The sequence below is a fragment of the Silene latifolia genome, chromosome 3, assembly GCF_048544455.1.
Source record: "Silene latifolia isolate original U9 population chromosome 3, ASM4854445v1, whole genome shotgun sequence".
Classification (NCBI taxonomy): domain Eukaryota; kingdom Viridiplantae; phylum Streptophyta; class Magnoliopsida; order Caryophyllales; family Caryophyllaceae; genus Silene; species Silene latifolia.
Window position 1 is genome coordinate 131,638,790 of NC_133528.1, and position 14,725 is coordinate 131,653,514.

At 34.9% G+C, this 14,725-nt stretch overlaps 1 protein-coding gene across 2 annotated transcripts; it reads left to right on the forward strand.

Annotated features, from left to right (window-relative positions):
- Positions 1–1,640: 1,640 nt before the first annotated feature.
- On the forward strand, positions 1,641–10,407 carry LOC141648055 (phosphatidate cytidylyltransferase 1-like). Of its 2 annotated transcripts, none has more exons than XM_074456502.1 (13): positions 1,641–1,892; positions 3,108–3,186; positions 3,324–3,577; positions 3,681–3,832; positions 5,010–5,151; positions 6,029–6,185; positions 6,278–6,325; positions 6,446–6,532; positions 8,325–8,453; positions 8,547–8,603; positions 9,327–9,410; positions 9,520–9,635; positions 9,926–10,407. In XM_074456502.1, the coding sequence occupies exons 2-12, from the start codon at positions 3,118–3,120 to the stop codon at positions 9,607–9,609; spliced, it is 1,269 nt and encodes a 422-aa protein (XP_074312603.1). In that variant the 5' UTR covers positions 1,641–1,892; positions 3,108–3,117; the 3' UTR covers positions 9,610–9,635; positions 9,926–10,407. The 2 variants fall into 2 exon arrangements, with proteins under 2 accessions (XP_074312603.1, XP_074312604.1); XM_074456503.1 differs by having other exon boundaries at positions 1,660–1,892; positions 9,975–10,407.
- The last annotated feature ends 4,318 nt before the right edge of the window (positions 10,408–14,725 follow it).

The window sequence follows — 14,725 nt, forward strand, 5'->3', positions numbered from 1 at the left end:
TAAGTAAATAAATCCTCGGTGATAAACGGCTTTCTGTATAGATCTGAAATGATTATTAAAAAAAAACATATGTTAACGTTTTACAATTGTGTCATTATCGTGTTATATTTTAAAAAAATGTTTTTTAGAACAATTTTGAATCATTTGTCTTATAATTTTTTAAAATTGGTAAATTTAAATATTTCCATAAATTTATAAATTTATTTTGTTTTTTTAACGAAATAAAATATTTAAATTAGCTTTAAATGCTTGTTGGAGTATAAATTTACTCTGGAGCCTATCATTGTCACCTACCATTTTCGGTGTGCGCGGCTGATAGAAAAGTTGCCGAGTTTTTTACTTTAAGTAAATACTCTGTCACGATTTTTTTTTTTAAAATATATCGTACTATCTAGTTTTAAAAATTATGCAAGTTATGTAATTTATTCGCATTATATGTAATTCATTCCCGTAATTAAATGTAATTTCTTCTCGTAATTATGTAATTTTATTATTATGTAATTTTTTTTATTAATTATGTAATTCTTTCCGATTATTTGTAATTAATTTCATTTATTCCGATTTTTAATGCATTCCGCTTATATGCAATTAATTTCATTTATTCCAGTTGTATAAAATTATTTCATAGAATTTTTTCTAAGACGAAAATTATCGCTTGTTTGTATTGCCGGACGATTTAAAGAACTAATTTCTTGGCACATGTCCCCACCATAACCTGAATTTCCAAAAAAAAAAAATTGTACAAATGACGTGACGCATCCTGCATTCAGTATTGTCTTCTGAATTAATAAAGATAAGATTTTACTCTTTCACATACGTTTTTTACAATTTTACCCTTGTCATTTTTTTCATTCCTTCACCAATTGTTCTTTTCCTCCTTTCACTCATCTCCTTTCACCACCAACACCCCTACTCCGTAAAGCCAACTGCCGGCCAACGTTGGCTAACCTCGCTCCGGCCGACTTTTTTCTCCGTTATTGTTAGCAATACATGTAACCGTGTAAAAATCGAAACTAAACGATCAAGAGATAATTGATAAACAAAATCAAACTGCGGACAACATCAAAGCATCGCATAATAAATATTGATAATTGCTCAAAGTTCAAATGCCTATTTATGACTACGCATCACTAAATGATACAGTATACTCCAATTAGTCTGGTGTGAAGTGCGAACGATGAAGAATAAAAGCACAAAAGAATGAATTAAGAAGTAAGCATTAATTTCAATAACTGATAATAACTCCAATAATTTCAACCAAAAAAAATTAGTACGAGTAATTAATAAGCAACAAGATTACTTCATTAATCGAAGTATTGTAATCCATTGTTCAATTTTATAGAGAAATTAGATTCGATTTTAGGGAAAAAGTATAATGTAAGAGTTAATTTGATTAGGTTTAGGAAAAAGGGTATGATATGAAAACTTTATGAAAAAATGTATGTGAAAGAGTAAAATCCGTATGTGAAAAAGTAAAAATTTGTGAATTTAATAGGCAAATACAAACCACATCAATTCATGTCAATCAAAAAAGTCCGTTTACAAAGTTTATAATATCAATCAAAATAACCCGTTTATCAGGTCTATATTGTAATCCAAAGTCTCAACCTTGTATGGGGCAGTCCGTCTTAAAGTCTAACAGGGACTTATACTAATAACAACAGCTCATAAATCTCCATCCTTATTCCTTCGTCTTCATTTGCCACTCCATCGAATATTAATCACTCTCTAATATAATACTACTACATCAAATTTTCGTATCACACAACCAATTTTAAATTATTTTTGGTTGGTTTTAATTATTCTTCTTGCATACTTTAATCTTCATAATTCATATCATACATTTAACAATCTATTACAAAATTCTAGTATCAATATTTCCCTGTCTTCAGGTTTGTTATGTTCTTCATTAATTTTAATTACTGTACTTAATTCTGTAATTTTGATTTCTGGGTTTATTCATTATTCAATTATTGTGTAAACCCAGAAATGAATTTTGCTAATTCTGTTTAAAAGGTTGTTATTGAAGAAATGCCGTTTGTTATTAGTATTTGTATTTCATTGCTTTAATTGATTAATTACGATTATTGATTAGAGACAATGATTGTGTTTTTCTGGGGTTTTACTGGTATTTATAGTTATTGAAGGCATTTATGGAGTCTGTCAAGTATTTGTAAGTTTGTTGATTGCTGAAAAGTCTGTTTTTCTTTGAGTCAACTGTCAAAATTCAAGCCTTTATTTGTAGGGTTATGACATAATTAATGTTTAGTGCAAAGTTTCACTGTTTTTAGGGTGAGAATTGTACATTTAGTGCCCATATTGAATACAAAATCTCGTTTAAGGCCGTCTTAAGACCGCCTCTTTCCTTGCTAGACGGTCTTTACAAGACTAGCATAGAATTGAAATGTTTAAATCAATTGTAAGAAGTAGAGACTGGCGTCCGTTGGTGACCGACTGACAGAATTCAGTTAATGTTAGTTTGGGGTAGAGAAGTCTAGTTTTCGTGACATGTTTTGGTATGTACATTTGGCCTTTGTATTGGGGATTTATTTTTATAATGGCGGTTTCTTGGTTGATGCTAGATCAGTTAGGTTTTCTGGACGCCTTTTTTTGTGTACCTATACGGTACCTTGATAGTTGACATGACTTTTTGAAGTGGATTGAAGTATGAGTGTGTGGCTAAGGTAGTGTAAGGAGAATTGTCCGAGAGATTATCGTTGCATTTATGAGTTGGGTGGATTTTATGTCCCTATTGGCCATGGGAAATGAGCTGTATCCTTCAGAGCTAGTAGACTCTAGAGCCTGTATTTCATTTACGGTTACGGAAATACTAGGTAGCCTTTGACTTATGCCTACCTGAATGGTCTATTACTAATTTCATATGCAACGTGGTAATGTCAATACCCATGTCATCTCTTTTGTTGTACTGTTGTGCTTTCTACATGTCATCTTTTTGTCTTCTATTCCTCTGTTCATTGTACGCTTTAGCTTGTTATATAAGAGATGCAATAGATGAATAATAAAACCATATTCCTTTATGGTTTCTAGTTCAGGTAGTATATTAGATGCTCGTGTAAGTGAGTTATTTGCTTGTGGTAAATGACCAGATTTGGAGACATGATCAAAGATCAAGGCGGAGGTGGTTCAGGAACCCCAAGGTTCAGGCGCCGTAAGCAGTCAAATGAGGTTCGTATATTTGAAATATAGTAGCTCAAATTTTTCTGCACTTAATCTGCATTGATCCTTTGTTGGGCCATTTGAATTATATTAGACAGACTGTCTAACACTTATTCTAAAGTGTTCGGTAAATTTCTTCCCATCAGATTCCCTCTGAACTTACCAAACCAAACGGAGGCAATCTACTTGTCAATGACAATAACAAGTACAAATCCATGTGGATTCGCACATATTCTACCTTGTGGATGATTGGGGGTTTTGTCTTCATTATCTACATGGGCCATCTGTATATCTGTGCCATGGTGGTTGTGATCCAAATTCTCATGGCCAAAGAGCTTTTTAATCTGTTAAGAAAAGTTCGTGAAGATCGACATCTTCCTGGTTTTCGGTTATTAAATTGGTAAGGGTTTAAGGTTTGAGTAACTATTTAATGCACTGAATTCGGACTTTGCAAGTTATGAATATCATGGGTCTAAGACTTCGTATATTATTTATCTTGCCAGGCACTTTTTCTTCACTGCGATGTTATTCGTATATGGTCGATTTCTCAGTCAGCGGCTTGTCAACACTGTCAATTCAGACAAAGTGCTGTACAAGCTTGTGAGCAGTCTTATCAAGTACCATATGGTTGTCTGTTATTTTTTGTATATCGCAGGTGTGTCATGGTTTCAGTCCTTTCTTTTCACTTTTTTTTTGTGTTTACAAAATGAGTTAGCATGTTTTTTCTTGCCAATAGAAGAGTAAAGCTTATTCTCCAATGATAGAAGCATTCCTAATATTTGGTTGTAGAGTAAGTATACACTTGTCCTTATAGCCATATAGCCATATAGCCACTACCATATCCTTATCATGTAAGTATTAGATTATTTTTTCTAAGTAATAGACGATATTGATTAATGGTCACCAAGGGGTGACATCAGTCTCCTATCAAATATGGTTTTAGATTTTTCTATGGGTTATACCATGTAGTGAGCTGAATGCATTCAGCGAGCTACTCCTGTAACTTTCTAAGAGGTTCTTTTTGTAGATAAAATCCTGTTTAGGCATCAGACTGGAATTTATAAAATCCTGTCCAGGAACTATGATTAGAGGAACCATTTCTCCTGTAGTTCGAGCTGATTGTTGAAGTGTTATTTATATGTTTATTAACTTTCTCATCTAGTGTTTTCTTTAAAAATACATTCTCAGTATTCTCAGTATAGTTAAATCTGATTTAAGTCATAGGCAGTCTCTCGTTAAAAAGAATCAAGCTTTCTCTTGTAGTCGGACCCTTCTTGTATGTTAGTGTTACCTCATGCACTTTATAACTCCCTAGGATTCTTAAAGATTTGCCTATTTGATATTATGTGGTCTTGAAGACGACATTAGGACCATGAGTTTCATGTGCATCTGAAACAATTCTCAAGCCTTTTATGATTGGTAAACTGGAGCAAGTATACCATTTCCCAGTTAACTTCTTAACTAGGCATCTGAATCAGTTGAGCATCCAAAGTTTTGTTCCTGTCCAGGCTGGTCGCAATCCTTGAACTTTGGATCTTCTTAGCTATCTTTAGATTGTTACATTAGTTTTACTTTTTAAGTTTTAACCCCCATCCCATACCTGGTAGAAATCCACATTTCTGCACTTCAACCTTGCTTCTGCCTGAGTTTGTTGCCTACGGGGAGGTTGAGAGTTGAGAATGAAGTAGAGGTCAATATGTTGTAAACTTTAAAGCTACCTGTTTTGGAAATTGCTTAATTATCATTGTTTGTTTGCTCTTTTTTGGCGTGTTTGATGAACATGCCTCTTTGTGGTGCAAAGTTTGCTAATGCTGTTTTGTAACCGCTTTCAGGTTTTATGTGGTTTATTCTATCGCTTAAGAAAAAGATGTACAAGTATCAGTTTGGGCAGTATGCATGGACGCACATGATTCTAATTGTTGTGTTCGCCCAGTCATCATTTACCGTGGCCAATATCTTTGAAGGAATGTTTTGGTGAGAGTTTCATGATAGGCTAAATCAACTAATTGTTGCTTATTTGTTTATACAATTTTTTCTAAATGGAAGTGGGTTATGCTCATTGTACGGTTGTATCTGAGCCTTGCTATAGACATGGCTGCGACATTTGCCCTGAGTTATGCTTACACAAGAAGCATGAAATCATAAATTATTTCTTTGCTGTTCTGAATGTGTGTTATGTGACATGTATGCTGCAGTTTAACTTTTTTTTTTTTTTTTTTTTTTTTTTTTTTTTCCATTTTAAGGGAAATCTGCTCTTTGTGCGCCTAACCCTTTTTTTCCACGTACATTCAACCCCCTATGCCCCGCTATATGTCGGGACCCCTGAGGCGCTGGGTAGTGTTGTATGGTATTCTCGCCCTATCTTACACGATCTACGTCTGCCTTCAAGGACTAGAAATGAAAACAAGTTGGCCTCTCATCAGTAGATATTTCTGGACTTTTAATTATTTCATTTGTGCTCAAATAAGCCGGCCATCAAATGAAGAGTTAAGTGAGATATATCAAGAGCTCTTTTTATATAAAATGTGCTGTGCATCTTCTTCTCCTTTCTCAAGAAAGCTAAGTTGGTATTCCTTTGGAATTCTGTTGTTTTGAGTCTGAATGTCTGATGGTATGAATGTGATGAGTCACAGCCTAAAGGTGCTAATGATTTCTATAACATTAGAAAGACATTTATTTCATATTCCGTTTTTCCTGTGTTATCATTATCTAGTGACACACTAGCCATTGTTGTCGATTAGGTTGGAATAAAGCAAAATGACTCTCACTAAAGTAGTTGTTCTTTTCTTTGTTATAGTGAAGGCAGTGGGTAATGTTGTTCCAACATTAACTAAGTGCTATGTGACTGCAGGTTCCTTCTTCCTGCGTCACTTATTGTCATAAATGATATTGCAGCTTATCTGTTTGGGTTCTTCTTTGGAAGAACTCCTTTGATCAAGCTTTCGCCAAAGAAAACTTGGGAAGGTTTCATTGGGGCTTCTGTTGCCACAATAATTTCTGCTTTTGTGGTATGGTCTTTCGTTAATCTTGCTGAACTTGTGATGTTACTCGCAATTTTGCGGTGTTAAATTTGTGATGTTGTGCACTTTTGTTTTGGCAGCTCGCAAATGTCATGGGTCGATTTGAATGGCTAACTTGTCCTCGAACGGTAAAATCTTTCTTTGATATATATATATCTATAGCTTATATTACTCCGATACATCTAGAATTTTGACATTTTACTCTCTGATATGCTGATCCTGTTTGTGCTGGCCATAATCACTTCTAGGATTTATCTACTGGGTGGCTCCATTGCGATCCTGGGATTATGTTTAAGCCAGAGTTTTACGACTTTCCAATATGGATTTCGAGTTGGGTAAGTCATTGTTCTTTTTTTTTTTTTTTTTTTTTTTTGTATGAGCTAAGCAACATTCTTCCCACCAAACATCTCCTACCTTTGGGAAAGTTTTATTTTCTTTCCTTTGTAGTTTGGTAGTCTGGCTTCCTCAGTAGATGTTGGTTGAATCCACTGTCTTAGTGTCGGATACTTGCTCTTTTAAAAAAATTTTTTTTATGTTTTTTTGTCAAAAACTACCTTATATTTAGGGATATTTGTAAAAAGACTACCTTATATTATTTTTCTTGTTTTAGACTACCTTTGTTTTCTCTTTTTTTGATCAAAAACTACCTATGCTGAAAATGTGGCGAAATTTGGTCGATTTAACGACATTAACCTATCTCACATTACTCTCTTAACACCAAACAACAATGATCAAGTGCGTTCAAACCCCAATTTAACTTTAAATAAGCATAATTTATGTTTTCACATTTCAATAATAACTACGAACATCTCTTAAAGTTAAGCGTAAGTACATCATGACTTCCCAAAATAGGGTCTAAGCAAATTTGAAACATAAAGGACTCATGCGAGATAGGTTAAAGCCAAAAAACTGACCAATTCCGTCTAGACTCTTAGCATAGGTAGTTAATGACCAAAAATAAAGAAACCAAAGGTAGTCGAAAACAAAAAAAATAATGTAAGGTAGTATTTTTACAAATACCCCTAAATATAAGGTAGTTTCTAACAAAAAACCCTTTTTATTAGTATAAATCACTTCATGACTGTTTAGCACCAAATGATTCATATGCAGCTGCAGCCTTGGTGTTAAATTTATTAAATAATTCACCGACTAATCAATTGATGAATTAATTTTCAAGCTTGCATCTTGCAAAACATCAGCCCTTTCATGTCTAATTGCAATATTTTGGATCACTGACTAACATTGATGGATGCGTAGCTGAAAATGGCTAAATAAATTAATAAAACTTCACGTGCAATTTTTATTTCAGTGACATAAAACTCAACTTGAATTGTGATCTATCTTTTAGTTAATGGCTAGTTTTCTTTAAGGAGCATGGCTCAAAATGGATTACTTCCTTGGTTGGAACCAGTGAAAATATCAGAAATGCCTTTGGCGTCCCATGTGGAAAAGAGTTGTCTTTTACTATGTACCACATGCGTCATTTAATGGGGCATTTTTGCTACTTGTTAACTTAATCTACACCTGTCAAACGGGTCCTTCTGTTCGTGGATTGGGTTAAATCAAACTGTTGAGCCTTAGTTTCGACTGCGATTCGATTTAGTTCAGCTTCATTTCCATCTCTCCTTTATTAGTTTGTAGTTTGTACTGGGAGAGGTTGGTTACGAATTCAGGGCTCAATATTGGATCAAGTTAGATTTGGGCTAGAGTTAGACCATAGATTTGGTAATGCATTTGGCTTTCTAGAGATTAGTGGAAGGAGCTTCTTATGGTGAACATCGCATATACTCTTGAGTATTCAAACGAATTGACAAGATAATTTTTTATGCCTCTCTAATCATATTATAAATAGGATTTTGTATTGTTTGTTAACAGGAGGACTTGTGCAATAATCTGCTCTCTTGTCTACTCATCATTTAGATATAGAAAAAATGGCGTTAGAATTTCTTCACTTTCTGTCCAACTTAGTCTGAAATTCATTCGTGTGATCTTTTTGTCTTCGTGGTTTTAGACTCTAGACTGACATTTTTCGCAGGTTGCTCTCATTGTACCTTCTAAAAGTCTCTATTGTAGATTAATATTCATTGTTTAGCATTATAAATTGATGAGCTGCTTGTATGTTTGCAGTTCCCTTGGAAGGGTATCTCCATCATGCCAGTTCAATGGCATGCATTATGCCTCGGCCTATTTTCTTCAATAATAGCGCCTTTTGGAGGTTTTTTTGCTAGCGGTTTCAAGAGAGCATTCAAGATCAAGGTTCCCCTTTATTACTTGGGCCCTACACGTGTGACTCAGGCGTAGCTTCTTTGGCGTTGAAAGTTGATGTCTTTTATTTTGTGCCTCTTTCAGGACTTTGGTGATAGCATCCCTGGACATGGTGGAATTACCGACAGAATGGACTGCCAGGTATGCTGCACAACTTGTTTACATTTCCAAGTTTTGTGCATCATGGAATGTGTATAATTTTTCAGTAGCTGACTAGAAATTTGTGGTGTCTTGAAAATTTGTGAATAGTACCTGAGTAAAAAACCCGACTCTAGGAACCTGATCCGAACCAAGAATCAAACCATTCCGACTTAACACCAATCCGGTAATGCTACAACCGCATTAGTCCTAAACTCCTAACCCATCCCAAAGAGAAAATGTCTCAACCCAATAGATGATCGACAATGAATAAGCTCAATCATGATCTAAGTAAGATTATCTTATAGTTAACATAATAATCTTAACTCGAAAACAAAATTAATGGATAATATAGTTCGAAGTTTGAACATGAAATTATTGTTCCTAACTTGACAAGACTCCGTGAATTTTTTGTTAATAACTTGACCCAAACCCGAGCCATCAAGTAATAAACCTGGACCAATAATGACCAGATCCGAAGGGTGATATTGACCAACAAAACCTAAACTTTTTATGACCCAACCGCGCCTAACCCAATTCAAAGGTGCCAGCTTAATTTGGCTCCATTTACTATTTTACTTCATTTCTAAGATCAAATCAGTTTAGTTTGGATATTGCCAGTAGGATCAAGAAGTTAACCAGTGGACTAGTACAGTTTCTTAGTATGAATTGTTTGTCTCTTGGTTTATTTGTTCGAGCCATTTTGTTAACCATGATTCTCTTCAGATGGTGATGGCCGTCTTCGCATATATCTATCATCAGTCATTCGTTAGGACACAAAGCTTCTCAGTTGAAACTATCGTTGACCAGGTAGATGCCACAACCATTTTATTTGTTTGGTTCCCGTTTTGAATTTCTGCTTTTTTTTTTCGAAACTTGAAAACTCAAAGAAATCATGTTAACCACAATTTCATCATAGATATTGATGAACCTTACATTTGAAGAGCAACTAGAGATCTATCGGAGAGTCGGGGAGATCTTGCAAGAGAGACGGTTCAGCCTATCATAGTTCTCCATAAAAATTCTTCATTTGAGGTTTGTTTGTCTGGTCTTTGTTCTACTCCCTAAATGTCGTTGTTGTTTGTGTGTGACCCACCCCACTTTTAGGCGTGCTGATTGTTCGAGAGCATTTTTCAATTCTTAGTGGGCAAGGGGGTTATATGCCTGTGAAATTTCGACTTTGGTGCCCGAAGTGTTCAAAAATTCCACTTTAATAACTTGAAGTTAGAAGCAATAGACGTTCTTTGAACAATGTCACTTTTAGCAAGTTCTTAGACGCCAAGGGACCAAAGTGGAGTTTCTTTATATTTTCTTTGTTCTTGCAGTACTCAAACTCTGACTTTCGTCAATCCAATGACCATGCTGTATTTGAAGATAAACCGGATATGGGATGATGGCGATATTTTAAGCTCTTTGATGTTCTGGTGATTTCGCCTGAAAGCTTGTTTTCATTGAGACGTGGTTGGATGGATGCCTTGACGCCTGTTTTGTACTTGACTCTCTGTTTAATATGCGGTATCCTGGAGAGATGTGACTTTGCTGGTAATTTGCCTTGTACATTGGGAATGGTCATGGAGGGTTTTTTCCATCTTTTTTTTCTTTTTATTTATTTATATTCTTTTTTATTTTGCCTTAGTTTGAGTGTATTATTTAATTTTATATTTCTCATTTTTTATTTATTTTAATTTCAACTCTTTTCCCGCCGTTTTAAAATAGGGTACCACAGCTTTTAGGGTTGTTTGTGACATTAATGTTTTCTCGATTATTTACGATCGATTCTCCCTATTTTTACATGAACCAAGTTTTTTATTTATTTTAATTTTAATGTTTTCAACTCTGTGGGATATGTAAAACCAGTGATGATATACCATGCACATTGGCCGTACAATCAGTCACCTGTATTTTTCATAAATGTACGTTTTTCCAAATAAATCAAGTAGCAAATTTGTCTAGTTAATATTTGTGTTCGTCAGTTGAAAATCTGAGAGCTACCAAGACATCTTTGATAACAACACTATTTTTAATAAATTTGTCTATTAATTCTATTTTTTTTCGTAATTACCAAGTCATTATGTGACTATTGACAAAACTCGTTATCACGATTGCATAATTAAAAAAAATTGAGTTTGTAGCCATAAAAATAAAATGTTTCGAAACGGAAGAGGACAGTCAAATTGTCAAAATACTTGGATCATACAACTACAAAGTGTAGAGAGCAGGGGCGGATCTAGGATTTAGAAGTAGGTTAGGCTAGTTGATGTCGGTGGTTAGACATGAAAAATCGACAAACCATATAATTCCAGTTGCACATATACTACATAGCTGCGAATGATGGCAAAGGCATTTTGGGATAATTACAATATAAATATTATCTTACTAGTTGGAAAGCCCGTGCGATGCACGGGGCTCCAATTAGGATTATCTTTAACAATGTGCATGTTGAATGTTCCAAGAATTTGTTGAACAGTATATTGTAAACGTTGGTTTACATTGCCATGTTTGGTAGCAAAAGTCAACTAAACTAAATATAAAAAAAAAAGTCCAAATATGTTAAAAATTGGAACGCATAAAACTTCTGGTTGATTTAGTTGATTACTGCTGAATCTTCAGTCCCTGTAACGTAAAAGTTAATCTCTTTGGTATTAATTATATCAGTTGTATAACATTCAAATAGACAGTTGTATTATTCAATTATGTAGTTACCTATTTTTATTGTTGTAGCCTGTAGGTACCATCAGTTTTTAGTTAACATAAAACGGTATTGCCAAATGTGGTTTAATTCTACCAAAATAAACATGTGATAATTGAAGCTAACCTTTATGTGTTTCGCAAATTAGATTAACCTACAATATCTACCCATATATTCGACTCTGGAAGCATAATACGGTGTAAAAGCTGAATGAGGGTATGCAAAACAACAGGTATCTCGATCATATATGTAGCATGTTTGTTGAATTTGTTATATCTTTAACCAATAGAATTTGTTTTCATAATTTACAATTAAGACTGATTATTTCCTATGAACTTCATGTAAACAATATCTTTCGTGTGACATTGGTATACTTGTTCCCTATCAACAATGTAGAGCATTCATCCCTTGGCGATGTTGTTTCTTTATGTTGTTACTTAAAGATAACCATGACTAAAATCTGAGCTCATATAAATTTTAACATGATTAAGTGACTGCCCCTTGCCTCTATTTATGGTCATGGCGTAGAATGACCTCAATGGATATTGTCTTCGGTTAAACACGAAATATATTTTTGTATCTGAGAACCCATCACTATCTCCGTGTACATCTATGAAGATATGAGTCATTAAAGTTGCATGTCTATTATATAGATGTATCTTTATATCTTAGAGAATAACTAACTACTCCAATAACTAAATACTCCATCTGTCTCAATAGTTATCTATTTCAATTTTTGGGTGTATCATTGAATAGTTATCTATTTCCATTTTTGGCAACCTTTTGTGGCTCATGTGCATCTGGTCCAAATTCACTCATATTTATTTCCTTAATCTTTGTGCCAAAAGTAATAGATAACTATTGATCGGGCGGAGGAAATATATACATAAAGACCAAGGTACAAAGAGAGAGGAATTGATTTTATATTTTTAAAAGATAAAGTAGAGAGTATAAACATACCTAAAACAGAAACGTAAACTATTGACTGAAACACTCAAAAATGGATAGTGTAAACTATTGACCAGGGAGGGAGTAAATGTTTAATTTTTTAGAGTTTAGGATAGATAGTAGATATTACTTGTAAATCCGATTAGATCTATATTAGTTTTATTAAAAAATTTGATTATAGGATTAGTTAACTGGCAATATGATTTATATTAACTTCATTGCGTATGTACTTTATTGTGAAATTTTCAAGAGCAAATTTCGTCTTGCCGAGTCCAATTCAAATACCTAGGCAAAGTCGCGCATAATGAAAGTAAAAAATGACTCATTTAAGAGCAAGGATGTCATATGGAGAAGGGGCATGAACGATGGTTGAAACCATAACTGCCTCAAGAGTTATGAAGATGTAAATATTAGCTTTATGTATGTCTTAACGCCCATAGTTGACACGATGTACAATTTAATACCGGCCTAATAAATCGCCATTTACATTCACTGCAACCAAAACAAATGCACTGATATAATTGAACACTTTTAATAGAGTTTGCTTTCTAATAAAAATGATTTTCTTATTGTAGTGCTAACTATTCTTATATTTACGATAAATAACATTTATTATGACCAATTGCTTATTTATTATATTCATCACAATTATGGAGTATATACATATGTTCCTCTGTATTAATCTACTAATAATATTTACCACCATCATTATACAGCTCTGTTTGGCTATATGCCCCTTTTTTCTTTACAAAATATTGTAACACCCCCATACTCCAAGTGCCTTACCAGGACCACTTAAGGCATGGAAGTGCTACCATCTCGGTTTTCCGAGGCAATGATAATCATAAGACAATAACGAAACATACTTAAAAGTAAATAATATTTAAAGTGATTACATACCAACTCCAAAACTGATAAAAAGAAATACAAGACTCTCAGACGGTCTATTGCTAAAACTATCAAAGCTATAAAACATCGTCTGACACAGCGGAAGACTTCTAACTGCCACGTGATGACTCATCCCAGCTATCCCATACGCGTCATATCATACCTGCTCAATAACTGCTCACCACCCCCGAATGGATCACCACAGTTTTTAAAACATTAAACGGGTCAAGACTAATCACACAATTTATATAACCAACAACACAAGAAACAAGCGGCTCAAACGGTCACACACACAATCACACCCACTCCAATCAATCTCCGTCACCGATCGTCCACCTGGACCACCTCGCCGCTGGGGGACCGCAGCCGTTCCCACCTAAGCCCCGCTCATCATACCGAGCGATAACTCTGTCCCATTAATGTGCACATCCCCTCCCGTGGCGGGTTCCACGGACGGCGAAACTAGGACGTGAAGCCACTCCCGCAAGTGACTCCACTCAGCCGAGAACGCATCTCGAGAACCAGAGACAAACAATCACAACCATCAAACAACAATCAATCAACAACCGTCTCAATACGAATACGATAACAATCAACAATCACACAACACCAACAATGCATTATGGGACTAATACTGAGTAGGGAAACCCTACCTGAAAAGCAACACAATCAGACGGTCTCACAGCTGATATCAAAAGGCTTATTCTACGAATCCTCCTCCTAACATACAAACATATAATCACTACCAATCACAAAATACAACAAAACCCCCAAATCCCAATATTAGGGTTTAACCAACTTTGACTAAATACTATAAAAACGGTACGTAGATCTTACCCTCGACGCAAGGATCACAACGGTATAAAGAAAGGTAAAATCCGACCTTCCACGCTCCGGGATTTGCCAACAATGCGATTGATGCGAAGAACGTAGTTTGATTTCTCTTTTGAAAGTAATTAGGTTGTAAAAGTGTTTAAAGAAAAGTGACGGAAGTAATTATATACTTAATCGCATTATTAACCAAAACCCGAGAAATCATCCCCCGTAAACCGGCTACTCGATCGAGTAGCTTAGGTACTCGATCGAGTGCCCCCTTACTCGATCGAGTATCAACGTTACTCGATCGAGTACCCAACAGGTCAGAAACTATTTTAAAAACGCAACTCACCCTTACTCGACAGAGTAAGGCCTACTCGATAAAGTACCCAAAGACTCATAAAACCGTAGTATTACAGTCTTCCCTCCTTAAAAAGAACTTCGTCCCCGAAGTTCAACCCATACCTAAAAACAACCATACTAACTCGACCAAGACACAACAACATACTAAGAACTCAAGAAATCGATCAAACATAAAACATGAACTCTTAACACCCACTCCACCAACTATGTTTACTTCCACAACATGACTCACGATATCGTATCTACCAAATATATATCTCTCACGACACCAACTCCATACATAACCAACTACCATCCTCTAACGTTGCTAGCTCCATAATATCATCCACTATCAAATCCAATATAAAGACACTCATAGACATCAAACGGAATGTTACATTCTACCACCCTTAAAAGGAACTTCGTCCTCGAAGTTTGCTCA

Coding starts and splice junctions, on each gene's coding strand:
- LOC141648055 (XM_074456502.1), top strand. CDS start 3,118: ATGATCAAAGATCAAGGCGGAGGTGGTTCAGGAACCCCAAGGTTCAGG. Junction 3,187..3,323: donor GCCGTAAGCAGTCAAATGAG/GTTCGTATATTT, acceptor TCTTCCCATCAG/ATTCCCTCTGAACTTACCAA. Junction 6,186..6,277: donor CAATAATTTCTGCTTTTGTG/GTATGGTCTTTC, acceptor TTGTTTTGGCAG/CTCGCAAATGTCATGGGTCG.